The sequence below is a fragment of the Ambystoma mexicanum genome, chromosome 13 (genome assembly GCF_040938575.1).
Source record: "Ambystoma mexicanum isolate Mex_15411 chromosome 13, UKY_AmexF1_1, whole genome shotgun sequence".
NCBI lineage: Eukaryota > Metazoa > Chordata > Amphibia > Caudata > Ambystomatidae > Ambystoma > Ambystoma mexicanum.
In genome coordinates, this window is record NC_090938.1 from 196,345,352 (window position 1) to 196,364,306 (window position 18,955).

Below are 18,955 nucleotides of genomic sequence, written 5' to 3' on the forward strand. Positions count from 1 at the left end.
TATGCAAATATCATCTCATGAATATTAATGAGGGATATCCTGAACACCCTTCAGGATTCCGGTCCTCGAAGCCTGAAGTTGGACAACCCTGCTCTACGGTATCCATTCTCTCTGTGTACAGTGCTGTTTCTCAGCTATGTTTGCACTGTAGAAAATCCCCATACAGATCGAGGCAGCCAAGAACCTGCAAAAGAATGCTTTGAATGCAGCAAAAGGAGGTCACAGGGTGAAGGTGTGCAATTCCATCACTTACCCCCTTAATGATGTGCTGGAGAGGGAGTCGCACCACAACCCGGAGAGAAACTTCTTCTTTCTGAGAACAGCCATTTATTCCATCCATCGGGGATAGATCTGGTAAACACAGAAAAAGATCAACTTTAACATTCCTGGGACCGCACCTTGAAAACCTGACCACAACCATTAACCGCATGTACAGTAAACACCACCAAGCAGCAGCTCACAATGTAATCGCCACCACACCTGCAAGCTCGGGTTATATTATTGAAGTTACTGTACAGGGGCACATTGAACCATAGCATGACAACTGCCACCACACTCACTGAACCATAACTCACCACACCCCGAGGAACAGCTCACCGTGGAAGGATCACCACGTAAAGCTCACCTTACCATAATCACTCCCCAGTCACATCTAATAACCAAAATCACGGTGGAACAATGCACGCCACCCTAATATTCCACCACAACTGGAGACATCATAATAGAAGATATTCGGGTTGAGGTGGGCGTCTGGTTAGTGAAGCTCGGAGCGCTCCCAAGACAAGGAAGGAAATCCATACACTGACTATCTTTTTCGATACCTGCTTTTCCTTCCTGAGGAGTCAGTCAACATGTATTTGATATGTTTTGTGGACTATTTGATGCTCGGTGTGTGGCTTGGATGCACTTAAGATGCTGGTCTCTTTGTTTGAAGCTCTGTGGCGCAGAGATATTCAGGGTCATAATAGCAGTCATTGGGAGAGATCGCTGCTGGGTGCGGGGTCTTCTCAGAACCTGTGCCATTGTAAATGTGCCTGTGGCACTTGCTATGCCGCCGCCACCAGGCGCCCCACAGTAATTTTGTCAGCTATAATTGTCCATGGCTGTGCCACCTTCGCTGGCTACGGAGAGGCCAATTAAGATTTTGTCCACTACCATATGCTGTGACCCATCTCAGCCGGAGGCTTCACACTGGGCGATAAGATTAAGGTGTCCCACACTTTGATATGATCTTGGTTCTCACAGAGTGATTACAACATGCAGAAATGGGTATTCAGTATTGTGTTGTCAGCGATGCTGCCTGCTCCTATACACCCCCTCCAACACCACCCCTCCCATCTACCATGTCTTTTTTTTTTACCTTTATTTATACTTGGCAGGAAAGGCAGAAGGTAAACAGTCTCTTTTTCATTCATACAGTGAGGCAAAGAATTCAAGATACAGAGCAGCGGGCACACCATATTTATTTATATATATATATAGCACGCAAGCAGCCCAGGGGCATTGAGGCGCTGTTACTTGCAATAACTTAGTTACATGGTACAGGCATGATAGCGATTGTTGACACATTCTGAGTACTACAAGACATCATACTGTTGTTACAGATATTGCATTTGGTCATATATTACAACATATATGATAAGTATTTGTGCTGATGTGTCAGGCCTTATGTGAAGAGGGTAGTTTTCAGAGTTTTGCGGAAGGTGGTGAGGGAGGCCTCACCTCGGATAGTGGGAGGTAGGGCATTCCAGTGAGTGGGCGCCGTAAAAAGCCACACTTAGCATGTTGTAAGACGTATCCCCCCCATCTGGGTTTGCACAGCGGTCCAGATGCCTTTCAAGCAGTTGCTTCACTGCCAGGGGTTCACAGAGGGGTTTCGCTGAGGCCAGGAGGCTAACCAGGCAGGTTCGGAAATTGTTCCATATGTCCTTAGGCTTGGAAGAATTTGGTAGCATGGTAATATATACATATTCACAACTGTCCACCCAAATAAGGTCTGACAACCACTCTTTCCCTGTAGGTACCACCGCGTTTTTGCATTTATTAAGTATGCATCGTTTGGCCATGAGGAGCCCATTGCAGAGGGTATTCGTTCAGGGGCCTAGGCGTGGTATCCGTCCGAGGGGAAGTCTCAGACTGAGTATTTGATAACAAACCCAGAGTGACCGCCAAACTATAATATCCTGCATTATTGGACCAAGGTTAATGTGCGGGTCACGGACGTACAGCATAAGATCATCGGCATACAGGAGATAATTTCTGGTGGTCCTCTCAGTCGGATACCCCTACTCCTGTGCCGCTCTCGAATCATGTCTGCCATCGCTAACCGAGGAGAAATAGGGCAGCTTGATGCGTTCCCCTCCCAAGGGAAAGCAATCCGGAAAGTTGGGAATTGATCAGGACTCTCTCTATAGGTTGGGTATATAACAGTTTAATGTAAGTAATAAAATTGCCCCCCAGCCCATAGTGTCCTAATACCGTGAATAGGTACTCCCAGGATACCATGTCAAATGCCTTCTGTGCATCTAATGTAACCGCCACTGTAGAGGCCTCCGGGGAGAGCCGTGACATGGTATTAAACAAACGGCACACATTCATAGCCATGGATCTTCCAGGGATAAACCCTGCTTGGTCATCGTGGATTAGGTGCGGCATAAGGAGGAGAAGCCTATTTGCAATTATGATGGCAAATATTATTTTATCGACATTCATCAGCGAGAGCGGCCTATAAGAACCGCACTAATTTCCCGGCTTACCTGGTTTGAGGAGAACCGTGATAACGGCTTCCTGTAGTGACTCTGGTAGCACATAGTTAGCCAGAGCTTTTTCCCAAACTTGCATCAAGTGGGCAACCTATTTGGTACCGTAAGCAAGGTAAAAAGTCTGACGTTAATCCATTTGGGCCTTGTGCTTTACCCTTAGGGAGGTCTCTAATCACTGCCATTGCCTCCTCGGTAGTGAGTGGCCCATTAATCCATTTCCTGGCAGCTGATGAAAGGCTTGAAAGGGGCAAGTCCCTCAACAAGGATTGAGTAGACAACAATTCCTTAGGTGGGGTGGCATAGTACAAGTCTCATAGAATTGCTCAAACAGCCCTAATATCTCATGGTCCGTGAGCTTAGTTGCACCCTGCTCATCTAAAATAGCATCAATGGGGTGCAGGCCCCGCTCCGCACAACCCCGTCTAGCCAGTTTTTTGCCAGGCTGCTCGCCCTTGCCATATCGTCTAACCGCTGCTTGATTAGAGACATATTTGACTTCCTTTCAGTAAGTAAGTGGAACTGTTCAAGTGTGTAGTGTATCTCAGCCAAGGTGACAGAATTGGGTATGGATGTATGGGCGTCCTGCAATAGTTTTAATTTAGACTCACAGATCCCAAGATCCGGTCTGATATTTTTCAACACCCCAAGCTCCCTAAAAATGGCCATGCCTCGGATGTATGCCTTGAACGCATGCCATGCCAGGAGACGTCTCCCCGGTGGTGTTGCGGGTGAAGAAGGTGTGGATTTTAGCCTCGATCTCTGCCTTAAACACACTGTCAGTTAGGGCCTCAGACTTAAACTTACAATTGTCAAACCTTGGGGGTCTCCCATCTCCTTTCATTTGAGGGTGACTGGAGAGTGGTCAGATAGTGTATGGGGAAGAATATTTGCAAGTTGGATCCTGCCAATCAAATGCCGGGAGATCAGTATATAATCTATGCGCAAGGCCATTCTGTGTACTGCAGAGTAAAATGTGTATTGTCAATCAAGAGGGTGTGTTAGTCTCCAGGCATTGCATAGTTCAAATCTCTCCATCTGTGCTTGTAGACTGCGAGCAGCTTTCAATATTGCTTGGGGGCAGATGTGGTGTGGTCTAGCGATTGATCCAATATGCAATTCATGTCACCCCCTCTAGATGATCTGGAAAGATGGGTACAAGTCAATAATGTTAGCAATGTTTTTATAGAATTCGTGAGAGTCTATGTTGGGACCGTATGTATTAACTAGAAGAACCTCTGCTCCTGCCAGCACCCCATAGACAATAGCATACCGACCCTCTGCATCAACCTGAGCCCCTTTGAGTGAGAATGTTAGTTTTTTATGGATTAGGGTCAAGACACCTCTTGATTGGGATGAGTAGCACATGTAGTATCGGTTGTCACCCCAGGACCCAATGCACGAGTTTCTTGCAGGAATAATATATTGATGTTGTGCCTGGTTGCATAAGCAATGATTTGTCTGGATTTAGCTTAGCTACCTAAACCTCTGACGTTCCAACTTCAGATATTAAGTGAGAATTACCTTGGTGAGCATGATGGCCTTGCGTTCTGTACACATACATCCGAGGAACAGATCCTGCTACTGTCTAATAAATGCTTCCTGCCTTTGCATGCCAAGACCAACTTTACAACTTTTTGCCCCAAGGGTACCCCCGCCCCATCCACCCCCCAATCAGGGCATGTCAACTCCTACCCCACCCAAGTACCCCAACCGTAGAACTAATAATCCCCCCCCCCAGAAACCATCTCAAAGAGACCAGGAATCACACCACACCATCCCTGGGGGCCAGGAGCAGGACGCCTGCTACCTCCAAGTAAAGCAGAGTACAAATGAAGGATATGGCTTTGTTACATTTACACAAGGCTTTAACCTTTTGTCCAGAGCCAGGTAGAGTTTGTTCCTCCATGTTTTTTTACTGATACGAGTGTGGTCAGGGCTTGGGGAGGCATATCGAGGAAGGACAGAACTTCAGTCGGGTCCGAGAAGAAGTGCGTTTTATTGTCAAGGATCACCAATAGACTTGACAGGTATAGCATTGCGTACTGTAACTCCCGGTCTCATAATAGTTTTTTGGCCACCGCAAAGGAGATCCTGGCCTTCTGCTGGAGGTGGTGTAGCCCTGATCTTCCCTGAGTGGATTCCTGCCTCTATCGTCCCTACTCAGACTTACTCCTCTCTTGAATGCCTTGTCTGCAGGCTCTCTCTTTCTCCTAGCTACTCTCTTACTGTGGCTACTCTCTACCATCCTCCTGGTCAAATCACTGCTTTCGTCTCAGAGTGGGCTGACCTCTCATGCTCCCTTTTGGCCTCAACCACTCAACTCCTCCTCCTTGGTGACCTCAACATCCATCTCGATTCTCCCTGTTGCTCATCTGCATTCTGTCACGATCTCTGTGATTCACTCTCCCTCTCCATCTTCCCCTCTGGCCTGACTCACTCTGCTGGTCACTCACTTGATGTCTTGATCTCCTCTGGTCTCCCTCTCTCTATTCCCCTCACCACTCCTCTCTGCTGGAGTGATCACTGCCTCCTCTCCTCTCCTCATCTCATCTCTCCATCTCCTCCCCTCAAGCCAAGCATCCGTCCCATGAAGCATGTGTCAGTCGAGGCTTTCGCCACCACCTTCTCCCACCCCCTCCACCCCGGGCCGACTCACACCCTGACACAGTCCTGGCCCTGCTTTACCCGTCTACTCTTCATGTTCGTGCCCCTGTCATGAGGATCCACTTGAAGTCCAAAGCCAAGTGCAATTCTTGGTATGACTCTGACCTTGCTACACTAAAACAGAAGTGTAGCGTGGCTGAGAGGAAATGGAGGACTTCTTGTTCATCCTCTGACAAACTGGCCTGCCGCCTGCTCCAAAGGCAGTACCGACTTTGTCCACACCAAGAAGAGAGCCCACATTCAAGCCTGTGTCGCTGCAGCTTTTAACAATTCGGCCAAACTCTTTAAAATCTGTAAAGAGCTGGTCAATCCTGCTGCAGTCTACACTCCGCCTCTTGCGTCCCAGGCCCTTTGCAATGCCCTTTCCTCTCACTTTATCTCTAAAACCAAGGATATCTTGTCCACCCTCTCCTCCGCCTCTTCTCCTCTCCGCCCAGCCTTCTCTGCCCGACGACCCTCCTTCAGCTACCCCCCACCCAATTCCTCCTCCTTTCCTCTTTTCTCCCCTGATGAGGTTGCTAGACAAGTCTGATCTATGAAAGCCTCATCAAAACAGGTCCATCCCCATTCTTCTAAAACCATTAAGGACCACATTGATGCCATTGCTTCGGCCCTTGCCAATTTCTGCAACCTCTCCTCTGCCACTTGATCATTCCCCTTCCCTCTGAAGCACTCCCTTGTTCTTCCTCTCCTTAAGAAACCTGCAGCTGATCCTTCTTATCCGGCTATTACTCCCTTTTTGGGTAAACTCCTGGAAAAGCTGGCCATCTCTCAGCTTAACCTTCATTCAGACTCTGTTGGTTCTCTTCACGATCACCAATCTGGCTTCAGAGCAGCAAGCAGCATGGAAACTGCTCTCCTGAACATCCGTAAAGATCTGCTCTCCAACCTTGACTCTAACATTCCCTCTGTCCTTATCCTGCTTGATCTCACCTCTGCTTTCGACACGGTCAACCATACCACCTTACTCAACTGTCTCTGTGACGACCTGGGCATCACCGATCAGGCTTTGGCCTGGCTGACCTCTTTCCTCTGATCGATCCTCCCAAGTTCAACTTGGGTCTTTGCTATCTTCTATCTCCCTTTCTAGCTGTTCCTCAGGGGTCTAACCTCACCTCTCGGCTACTGCATTTCCTTGTTCTGCTCTAACTTCCAGTGCTATGCTGATGACACCCAACTCATTTTCAGGCTTCCTTCAGCCACCACCTCTCCTACCCTCATCTCTGACTGCCTAATCGCCATTCAAAATTGGTGTGCCGCCAATGACCTTTGTCTAACTGCCAACAAGATCGAGATCCTCCTCAGTGGTACACCTGCACCATCCTTTCTCCTCACTCTCTGGCCGGCCTCCCTTGGCCCTCCTCCTACCCCTACTTGTGAGGCCAAGAACCTTTGTGTCATCTTTGATTCCACACTCTCCTCCTCTGCACATATCTCTGACATCTCTAAAAAATCTAATGTCTTACTACACCTCCTCAGAGGTACTCTGCCTTTCCTCTCCCTCCCTCAGAAGCTTATTGTCTCGCAAGCTCTGGTTCTCTCTAGGTTGGACTACTGTAACAGCTTCTTACGAAATCTTCCTGCCTCCACTCTCCGCCCTCTTCAACTAATCCAGAACAAGACTGAGACTTGTCCTTGGCCTCAAGTGCTGGGATTGTATCTCTCCAGCTCTGAATTTCCTTCAATGGCTCCCAGTGGTCACAAGGATTAAATTAGAAACCCTCTGCATTGTCCACAAGGCTTTCTGGGGCCTGGGTCCAAATTACCTTCAACTATCCCTCCGTAAATACCTCCCCTCTCGAGCCCTTCGCTCCGCTACCTCTAACTCCCTCAGGGTCAGTCGTTTCTCAAAGAAATGCGCTGGGGGTAGATCTCCGTCTTCGGCTGGGGTCTCCCTTTGGAACAGCCTCCCTGCCACCTTGAAACTAGAGGAGAACCTCTGGTTCCGGAAGCACCTCAAGACCTTCCTATTCGCTTCTGCCTTTTCCCCTCCTCTCCCCAGCTGATCCGTTTTCTCTCTCAACACCATTCACCTGGCCACTCTCTGCACCGTTCATGTACCTGTCCTCCGGGCACAGGTACCTGCTGAAGCTGCCACCCCCTGCACTGCCTCCTGGCCACCCACTGCACTATGGTCTGTATCTGTACCCATACAGTCCTCCACCCACTTCTCTTCTCTACTACCAGATATACCCTATCTGCTTAACCTAGCACTTGCCACTTAATGGCTGCACTACCAACTTTAATTACTTATTTATTTGTATTTATTTTCTTCTGTTATCTAGTCTGTTCCACACTTTCCACTTTCCCTTCAATGCACTAACCCCTTTTCCCTCTCCCATGTACTTGCATGTTCTCAATGTCACTGGGCCTAGTAAGATCGTTGTTTTTGCTCTCCCCTGTTCACCTCCCTTTTGCCTGGTCACGCTCTGAAACAAGTGTACGAATGCGATATTAATAAAATATCAATATCAATTGCCTCGAGGTCCTCATTCGTGGGTATCACCCCCTCCCCACCTCCTGCTGCAGGGATCGAAGTGTAGTGCAGACCTCTGTTCTTGTGCCTTCAAGCTGGCCAATGCGCTGCTTGGCTGCCCTTATCCTGCCACTCCCATTTTTGTTGATTCTTTGCTGCATACGATCCACTTTGAATACCAGGTTAAGTTTCCCATTTATGGAGTCAAATGCTGACTGCATTGTCTCAAGGATGACCGCCATGTCAACATGTGCACGATGTGACTTGCAGCCTACTTCATCCCAGGCATGCTTTCTGTTTCAGGGGTATCATGTTTGTCCATCTGTGCCCCAGGGTGGGACCCCGCCTTTGATTTTGCTACCATGTCGGGCAATACAAGCTTAGATTGGCGTCTCTGGCCTGTCACCATTTGTTAGGTAGCCTACATGGAGCAGTATTAGCCTTCTTAGTATTAAAAGTACGTGGGGGGCACCAAAAGCACATGTGATATCTGGGTAAGGGCCAGAGACCAGTGACCAGTATTGCCTCCGGTGAGCAGGTTTCAAGAGTGGTGCATGCACGGGGCCCAGCAGCCGGTATTAGACTGGGAGCCGCGAGCACGTAATTCCCAGACAGTGACAGTTCCTCCTGGTGGTGGTGCAAGGTAAACTGCGTGGGAAATGAGGCCAGTATGTTTTTTTTATTTTTTTCCCCTTTTTAATTTTTGTTATTTTTTTTCACCCTGTTTTTGGACCATTGATGAAAATATCTCTCCTCGCCAGTAGCTGTGCACCCTGTTCTCCCCTTCGGCACAGTATACACTGGTCGATAGTGATGCTGCAAGCAATTAGGGGGAGTGTGCCTGGTTCTTTCGTCAGGCGCACCTTCAAGATGTCCACCATCCGCGTTCAATTTGTTGCGCTCTCTGACCCGTCAGCGGGCCCTCAGCAGTGCCACTTGATCTCTGCAGCAGCCCGGAGGCGGGGGCCCAACACAAGTGCAGATCGCATCTCCCTCCGGGGGTGCAACACACTTCCCGCCTCGCGCACACCCCAGGCGTACTTCACGGCACCGGCACAGGTTCGGTCACTCATCCATCACTCCAGAGTCTCAACAAAGGCTGCGGTGTTACTACACCAGCACATCCTCAAATGCGTATAAGTTCGGTCCGTTATGTGCCTGGGGGGTACCAGACAAGCACTGTATTAGTATTAGCATGGCATTTCAGAGTGGTCACTGGTTCCTTATCTCCTGGCCCTCCGGGAGCTCAAAGGACAGACATCCATCTTGGTACAGTGCCCCCTGGTGTCCCCCTTTCTACTATGTGCCACTTGTTTAGGACACAGGAATGCCCACAGAAAGGGAGACAAGCATACTCCGGAGAAGAAGACATCTCCTTACAGCTACTGTTCTGAGGGACACCACCCTGACAAGGGCACCTCCTAATGCCCACCAAGATCTCCACTGACCCAACCACTTCCAGCACTAACACATAGTTCCAATGTTCCAAACCATGACTGGCCTATGCCAGCTAAGCCTTCCACACACAGAAACCAGATACTTCTCTCCAAACAACTTAGATACTACAAGTCTCGAGAGATGCATCCCCAAACATGGGCGCTCAACGCTCCCCTCTGTGCAAAGACAACTGATGGGCTCAGAACACGGATAAGCCAGGAACATACTCACACACAGTACTAGGGTATTCCCGAATTGCATGCATCAATGCAACAGCTAAGATACCTTGCATTTTGCTGTCTCGGTCAGCAATCTATTCCTCTTTTCCAGATCTGCCAGAGGGCCAAGAGACCATGCAAATGGCAGCAGAGCACTCTGTTTGAATGCCTGACCATTCTTAATGATGCTTGAAATGTAAATGCCAATCAATTGGCATCTATATGTGGACTGCCAGGCAAGCTTCCCGTCTGCTTTTTCCACAGAAATATGCACCTGAGGTGAATTGGCAGTTGCAGGCATTTGAGGACTAATTAATTTATTATTATTATTATTATTGTTGTACCGTTATTTACATAGTTCTTTCAAAGTACTTAACTTCAAACATTGTTATGAACAATTATTACACAACCGAAAGGAGTACTCATTTAACACCCTCGGAAGGATGAAAGGCTGAGTTAGCCCGCTCAGGATTTGAACCTGTGACATGCAGAGCACTCACCGATCTCAGCAGTGAGCACTTAACATCCTGAGGTAGCTTACTGGCTTTTAGCATATCCAAGCAGATATCTGCTGCACTGACAAACTACATTTTCTCAATTACACAAAGGGAGCACTTGACAACAAAAAGAAGGTGTGTGAATGATGAGAGTGGAGGGCTGTGGGCGTGGGAACCCAACAAATTGCTTTTGTAACAAAAGCCTATGAGAGCATATGGACAAAGGAGTGCTTCACAGCGTAGATCTTTGCTATTTACTTCAATGCACTATTAGTGACCATAAGGATCACTCGCCCAGCACTTCATCTATATGAAAGAAATCACTTATCTAAGGTAAGCATCTTTTCTCGAATGCAATAAAGTGATATACACATTTGATAATTTTGTGTTTCAATGACCACCAATTATATGGTGGTAGATCTCTCTCCTCGGCTGGGGCCTCCCTCTGGAACAGACTTCCTGCCTCACTGAAACTTGAGGAGAATCATCTCTGGTTCCGGAAGCACCTCAAAACCTTCCTCTTTTCTTCTGCTTTCTCTCCCCCCCTCTCCCCTGCTGAATTCCTGGCTGAAACTGCACAGGCTAACTGGCCACCCTTTGTGACCTTGGCCCAGGCCCCACCATTTGCACACCTGCACTGCCCCCCTGGCAACTCCCGCACCTGGGGGCTGTATTCTGTATCCCTACAGTCCCCCACCAGCACTTATGTCTGCTCTTGCCTTGTACTTGGCCACCATCCGGCCGTTATTTTTCTTATTTATTCTACTATCCCATGTACTGCACTTTCCCCTCTCCCATGTACTGCAGTTTGCCCTCTCCCTTCCCTCTCACACTTTTCCCCTTCTCCCTTCCCATGCACTTGCGCGATCTGAATGTAACCTGGCCTGGTAAGATCGTTATCTGTCTTCCCTCTGTTCCCCCTCCCCTGCCTCGTCGCGTCTCGAAACACTTGTGTATAGGCGTGTTATAAATGCCATATCATGTCATATCATGTCACCATCACCTGTGATGTACAGAAAATCCAATATGGGATAATTAATTCAATGTTATGTAACCTAATTTTAAAAGCTAGCCAATGTCAAACTAGAAAGGAATCCAAAACAATTGGGTGGCAATGACTGGCAGTTGCTTGTAATGCTCACCATCCTCATTATTGAATGTCGACAAATGTTTCAACTCCTTCACATTAACAGTTGGGGTCTTCATCAGGACAGAAGAAAGTGAACAGCAAGTATATTTTGAGCCAATGTGTGTTGCTACACTTGATATGCAGTCTCAGGGCGAAAGTCTTCAAAAAACAGATTTTTAATTGTATGTTTTTACAGGCTCCTTGACAGCTTTCAATTAAGAAAATCGCAGTGGGGCGAAGAAAAGTTATAAAACTTAGTTCGATTTAATGCGCTCTTGGGTGACCAAATCTTAGCAGTCATGAAGTGATGGTGCATCAAGAGGGAGGTACTAACAAACACGGGGTAAGGTGCAGTGTAAAGCCCGTACTAGTGCAGCCTTGGTGGAAAGATGAGGGAGTGAACGCACCTGGGTTTGCAGGGTCTGCCAAGCTGAGGCTGAAGGAGTGTGTGAGGGCCAGCCCCAGAGAGCGCCGTGGTGAGGAGGTCGCCGATGTGGATAATATGCTGCCGTGGATAGATGTGGAACCTGGTACCTTTAAACGGTCATTCTCCGCTTTCAGCAGATCGACTTCCAGCTGGGGAGAAAAAAATACAAGCGGGAGAAGGTCATGAAGTTAGAGCCGGAGGTCGGCGAGGACAGGCCCCTTATGAACCAATCAGAAACCGCAGGGCCAGTGGTGTCCATGGAGGACCACAACCTTACTCACTAGAAATGGAAACTGGTGGTGTTGTGGCCAACAACTGCATTTGGTTAAAATGCAAAGCACTGCAAATAAACATCACTCGAGAGACACTGAAGAACCGACTGGTTTACTACAACCCTGACATTGTGTCTCATAAGAGGTTTTATATAGTGCTTCATGCATGATTCGTCCTCCTAAGCACTGTAGTAATAGAAGCGTTGACACGCCTTAACAGTACTCAATTTATCAAACCAGAAATGAGGTACAGTTAGTATAGCTCAGCGACAATGCAAGACGACGCAGCGCAACACATGTTCGAATCCTTGGTCAGCACTGAGAAACCTCTTTGGTATTAGGTGGGTTATAAAAAAACTATTATAATGACCGAGTGTAGCATTAAGTTATGGACCTGTGACAGCAGCATGAGAGAAGGTTGGGAGCCATGGATCAACTCTTGTATTAATGGGTTGGTGGAAATGCCAGGTTCATGCCAAGTTGGCAGGTTTGCGAGATGTTGCTCTTGAAAATTCTAAAGAAAATGGCATCGGAGGTTGCCCATTTAAATCTCTCTTTGGCTGTCAACTCTCGCATGGTTTTTCAGATTGCCGTAGAACTGTTCCACACTCTTTGAATGTGTAGAGAAAACTAGTGATCTGACCGACATCTAGGTTTAATAAAACGCTAGCTTCAATGTCATAGAGAAAGGGCCCAACTTTGGAATGTGGCAAACTCATTTCCTCACTCACCAAATTATGGAAAGGGGGAACATTTTAATACCTAAAGGGAACGTAGATGAAAGGAATGAGGGAAGATCTGCCTGTGCTTTAAAAAAAAAGGCCAGCTATGAGCAAAATATGATTAATCTGCTTCTCCACCTGTTCTGGGTACTTTCCCAAATGGGCCAATTTAAGCAGAGAAGACTCGTCTTGCTGCACCGCACCCATCCCTACACAAGCCCTAGACTGCAGTACTGAGAACAATCTTGCACTTGCTTTACTGATGGGCAGCTCAACGCCGCTCAAGTGAAGCAATCGGCTTGAAGGCACCCGTGCAGTAAGGCGAAGAGCTATGCATTAAGTTCTGAGCAACTGTTCTAGAGCTTTGAAAGGGTTAGTAAAAGTAGAGGAGATCTTGGCAGACAAAACTAAAAGCCAGTTGCCTGCCTTCACAGTCATTTGGGGCTTTGCAATGGAGGCTGAAAGGCTGGAGTGATGTACGCCACAATTTGAACATACTGTGCACAGACTTGCCATACTCCAACATGAGCATCTAAAATGGGAGCAACCTTGATCTCCAGATTCTTTGAACTACAACTCCCATCAGCCCCAGCCATCATGACGGATCAGAAGAGTCTAGTCCAAAACCTCTGCAGAGTTGCAGGTTCCAGACCCCTGTACGAGACCGATTAGTCGATTACAATAGCATCTCAACTTGATTGCCAAAGTAAAAACTATCTTTAAGTATTCTCAATTTTGACAGAACTGGTACGAATGTAAAGTAGGGCATTTTTGCCTTCAGTACACAATGAAGTCAAGACCAGAAATCGGAATTGCCAGTTGTAGTCTCTTTGCTCCAAAGATCACTTACCACATAGGGCCTCACATTATTACACCACATATTAACAGTGGCAGCAGCTATGACAGTATACACCCTCTACAACAGGGACTCAGAATATATGGCACACTATTGTACAGTCTCTAGGCTTTAGGCCAAGAAAGACAGTTCTTTTACTATAATTCATGCAAAGCAGGGGAACCCTCAGTGTGCAAGGGTGGTAAGTGGTATGTTGCTTTGATCGCTAAGGATTAATTCTACTTGTGTATTTACAGTTTCTGGTTTTTAAGACTTGGCCGATACCTCTGGGGGAATCGGTGGTTACTCAGGGCATTTATTTCTAAATAATGCTCCCATTTTTGGCAAGGCAATCTTACGGGACCTTTGCCACGCAATACTCTATGTTGGCTCATCTTGGCTATGCATCAAGGAAGGCCAACGCTGATGCAGGCACAGTCAAAGGGATGAAGGCAATTATTGTCCCCAAAATATCCGTACTAAACTCAGTGGCTATTCCAGGCATCGCCATTTTGTACGGCCCCACTGTTACTTATATTGTTAAGTGTGTGATGGCTGCTTTTTGTCCAACTTCAATACAAACCTTGTAGTGCCAGCCAGTGCATTGAGCATCTTCTGTGGAGTGTGTGTGGGAGAAATGAGACCACTTTGCAAATTTTCTTTCCATAGCAAGACATTTATTAAAGATCATTCCCCGCCAGACAGTTTAGTTTAAGGTGCAAATGCCCACAGCGGTAGGTGCGGCTTCTTCCATATTCGACTTTAGCACCATTATAGCAAAATAAGCATATGCTTTATCGAGGCTCAATAATCTGGTCTTGCAGGAGTGCGTGAGCATGGACATCATTTCACCAAAATGCCAGGGATAGCGGAAGTGACATCGCACGACCCTTGACCTCTGATGACATCACAGGAAGTGATGTCATTTGACCTAAACTCGAAGTGACTTCACGGAAAGCGATGGAACACGACCGTTCACCCATTGACAAAACAGGAAGTGGCATCACATAGCACTCTTCCTAAGTATACTACAAAACATATGGTTACGATATCACTATAATGCGATCTACATTTCTTAAAAGAAAGCATCACCATATGTTTTGTTAATATCAGTGGGTATGTGCCAATATTACCAAATTACTGTGAAGGCAAGCAGGCATCCAAGCCAAATGAGAAGGATGCGTTATTATATAGCACTTAAGCTTAAGTGCTTTATATACAACAAATATACATACAGTATCACCCAAACTGTGTTGGTACTCATTTATAGACCTCAGAAAGATGAAAGGCTGAGTGGAGGCGTTTAAGCAAGAACAGACTAAATCAGAGACTCACCGCATGAAGTGTGCCTGAAATAAACCTTTAATGAGTCTAGCAATTATTGTATAGAATTCCGGAAAGATAAATGATCTGCTATTCCTATTCTTTCTTATTTAGGGTCACTGCTGAAAGTCTTACACTTGTGGAACCCCCCTGTGTTTTTAAGAAACCTGAACAAGAAAGCCACCGACTACAGAAACAAAGAGTCACATGGTGCTGGCAACAGGCCAAGAACCTGCATTTAAAAACAAAATAAAAAACTTTTTTTAGGGGTCGCACAGAGACCACAGGGTGAGCAAGGTAGGCCTCAGGGGTAGCAGTTGCGACCCCTGGTGACCTCCAAATGACGTCCCTGTGCATGAGCCCCCCTAAACAACTTTGCTAAGTCAAAAGGACCAGTGTATAGGTCAGGGAACTAAAACCTGTGGCTGTACTAATATTTTGAGGTATGACTCCCTTGATCCCTTACCATTGACTATGTTCGATGGGGCTGGTGAGATATGCAGTCCAAAACATCTGGAGCGCCAAAGGTTGTGGACCCACGATATAGGTGAATTTCACGGCCAAATACTGGATCAGAATGTAGTACTAGTCTAATCTATGGTGAGAATTTCAAACTGTAGAGTCTTCTTTAGGCTATTATATTCACTTTAATTACTTTCAAGAGCTGGCGCGTCGCTGACTGAGACCAAGCAAAGTCTGGAATTAGGCAGGAAATGTCAAGCAGAGAAAGAGCACATGGCTTCTTTTCTGCATCACTTAAAGGTTCCTGGCTCTACAAAATGTGATGTTGTAGGCGTGATGTGATTTCATACATCAGCAATCCAACCAGCAGCGATAATCAAATGAGGAGATACAGAAGCAAATCAACCCAAGCAGTGATCATCCAATATGGTAATCCAGAAGCAAACAAGCAAGCAATGGACATTAAATGAGATCCAGAATCAAATCCAACAGCAGCCATCACCACATTGGGAAAGATGCAGCAGTAAATCCAGCCAAAAGCAATCAATGAGGAGATCAACGAGCAAACCCAGGCAGCAAAAATCAAATGACGTAATCCAGAAAAAAATCCAATAAAAGGAGATCAAATTAGGGGCGATCTAGAAGTGAAACAATGAACAATGATCATCAAATTAGGGATCATAGAGAAGCGAATCCAGCCAGAAGAGATAAACCAATGTGGAGATGCAGAAGCAAATGCGCATCCATCAGAGATCATAAGGTCAGGTGAGATCCAGCAGCAAATCTATGTAGAAGCTATCATCCAATGAGGAGATCATAATCAACTATCGATATTCCTGGTTACCAAGTAATCTGGACCCATCTAATGTGTTTATCCGGTCAGCACCACGCATTCACACATTTGGCTATATTTTGGCTACATCCCTCCCACAAGTAGGCACAAACTTCTTGGAGGCATAACAAGTAGGAACTAGGTTCCAGAATGTCAAACAGAGGCTGTACAGCGCTGGTGGAAACCAACGAAGGCGTATTTAATAGTGTGAATTCAGTAACCACTTGCAATGGTTCTTGGTAGCTTCAATCCATTGTTTTTTGAAGCAGTCTGCACCATTGTAGAAGTGGACACACTATATGCAAATCAGTCTCGGTGAAACTGCTCGACCATGTTCCCTCTGCACAGAAATAAAAGATAGCCATGTTACGGCATGGTTTGGCTTTGTCAGGGATATGCTCGCTCTGATCAAGGAAAATCCTGCAAGAACCCACATTGGAACAAAGCCCGTCATACCACTTCAGGTTTCTACATATATATGTGGGCAAAATAAACTAGCCATGTCACTGGAAGGCCCAAAAAGCCAACAACGAAGCAGCAAATACTCAGTGGCGAAGCAGAGGTATGATATGATTTAAAGGTAATCCAAACATCTGGAAACACAAAAAAAATCACACAAGGAAACACTAATTTAACTGACCTGCACCCCCACCCAGCTAAAGAGGTCGTGAAAGGGTATGGCTTAAATAGCTTTAGAAAGTAGGAACACATAGGGAAACATGTTACTGATTCATGCTGGTGCATGTTTTACATTTCATTATTATTACAAAGTCACAATTTACAGCTCGTTGGAAAATGGAGTCTGGAGCTTAGAGAGGTTCCAAGTTAGGTGCTTTAACACAAACCTAGGTCAGTGGCTGGAAAAGGCATCCTTCCTTTCTCACAGGGAGGGGTAACGCCCATGAAACGGCCAATGAGCTACAGCCCCAGAACTCCCAGCAGACCCAATGCTGCAAAGAGCACATATTTTATGCGACACTTTAACCGCTCCTGAGCTGCACGCCAATGCAGGGAAGAGTTTCTGCAGTGTAAGCGAGTTTAGCTCTCAAGGCAATAATGCTTTCCAGCAAATGACATGGGGCCATGCCAGCTGGCGTTGTGCCAACTGGCGGAGGCACAGATTCAGATGAAGGCTGTGGTTGGAGAAAAGGACTAATGGATATAATGGATGGATGCTACTGGAGTCAGCGATCGGTAGCTCCCGTCTGCTTTATGGAGCATGCAGCATTTTTAAGAACAGCGCTGCTGCACTGAAAGGTCAGTCACAGAACCAATGAGCTACTGTCTAATGAATGCAGAGTTCTCAAGTTTCCCATAGCCAGGCATGAGAAGGTCATCCAGTCATGGTTTTATTCCCTTTGGATTCTGGTACTTGTAGTTTTTTTCTTTCCTACTTGAAATGTAGGAAAACTACCAATCCCAGAATTCCAAGCAGAAAAGGGACTAGATGGCCTCACACATGACCACAGGAAGCTTGAGCGCACTTCTCATCAAACACTGTAATGTGACCCACAGATACTCACTCATTGGCCATTCATAGATCAAACTAAGGGCCACCTGGTCAACTACTCAAAACATCTAATGAAACCATCTGGAAAAACTGCCCTGAATTGCAAAAGGCAGAGTACACAAAAGAAATTCAAACTTTAAATTCAACAGTTTAAGAAGATGGTTCTAAAAGGTTAACAAAGTGAACCAGTATGTGTTTACAAAGAATGAAATTCAGAAGGTGTGCACTAGTGTGACTTCTGTGCAAGAGGTGGTTGTGGTGAGCAATTCACCCAGGCTTAAGATAAAATGATCCACCCACAAAGGAACCCTAAATGTTATATGTTATGTTCTAGGGCATTCATATAGTGCCCAACTGCTGTTACTATGGCCTCAAAGCCCTGTACATGCATGGAGAACCTTCTGCATTTGACCCAATGCAATAACGTTTTCACCTTTGATACATATCTTTATTTACAGAGGAACAGCAATGGGGGCTTCATTCACCCGTAGTTTGGTGAATACTATATGTCTGTGTTTGGGGAGAGACATATATGAGAATTATCCATAAGCCTTCGATGTCACCCATTGGAAAAATTCCATCGATGACGTGTTCTTCATTTGGGAGGGCACTGCTAAACTATTACAGGGATTTGTGTGTTGACAAGATCAGTGTGATGTCAGCTTAAAATTCACACATTATGATCGGGATTCCCTGCCTTTTTTGGATTTATACATTGGACACAGTAATATCCATCTTTATATGAGTTTGTACAGAAAGCCCATGGATCGAAACACCTCTTTACTTACAATAGTCAACATCCAAAGTCTCTTAAAGACAATGTGCCTTATGGACAGTTTCTTCAATTGAAACGGAACTTCACTTTTCTGTAAAAGGTTAAGGACAGGCACAAGGCCTGGCAGACAGACCGGTGCAATGTGGATACCCTCACAAAAGTAGTCCAGCGTGCAGCCAAAATGGCATGTTTCCCTAACAGAGAGGGTCTGTTGCTGCCCCGAGAAGGGAAGCATCAATCTGAAACAGTAGTGTGTGTTACCACTTTTTCCAAACATACCAACCAGATCAAGAAGTTGGTTAAAAAAACATTGGTGTTTGGTTACTTGCACAGGTTGTGGGGCACAGATGCATTTTTGCCCTCAAAAGGGGTTAGAACCTCTAGGACAGGCTTGCAAATTCCAAACGTGCTAGTGATTCAGGCATCTGGTTTCAGAACACCTTGCAAGTTGCAAACATTCAAAGATTACCTGTAGTGGCCACTATCCATTTTATTTATTTAATTTATTTGTAACACGCTGGAACGACGCCGATGGGCATAGAAGTGCAGGGACAAGACTGACAACCATAAGCAAAACAAATAAGAGAGCATTTCAGTCAAACATGGCAGAGAGT

At 46.2% G+C, this 18,955-nt stretch overlaps 1 protein-coding gene across 8 annotated transcripts in view; it reads right to left on the reverse strand.

The window, feature by feature from the left end:
* NAV1 (neuron navigator 1) overlaps positions 1–18,955 on the reverse strand; it is a 999,939-nt gene that overhangs the window by 30,931 nt on the left and 950,053 nt on the right. For all 8 annotated transcript variants that reach the window (XM_069633622.1, XM_069633627.1, XM_069633626.1 and 5 more), the window contains 2 exons: positions 11,591–11,759; positions 254–351 (listed from right to left, as the gene is read on the reverse strand). In XM_069633622.1, coding sequence (XP_069489723.1) covers positions 254–351; positions 11,591–11,759 — 267 coding nt within the window. The remainder of the gene's footprint in view (positions 1–253; positions 352–11,590; positions 11,760–18,955) is intronic.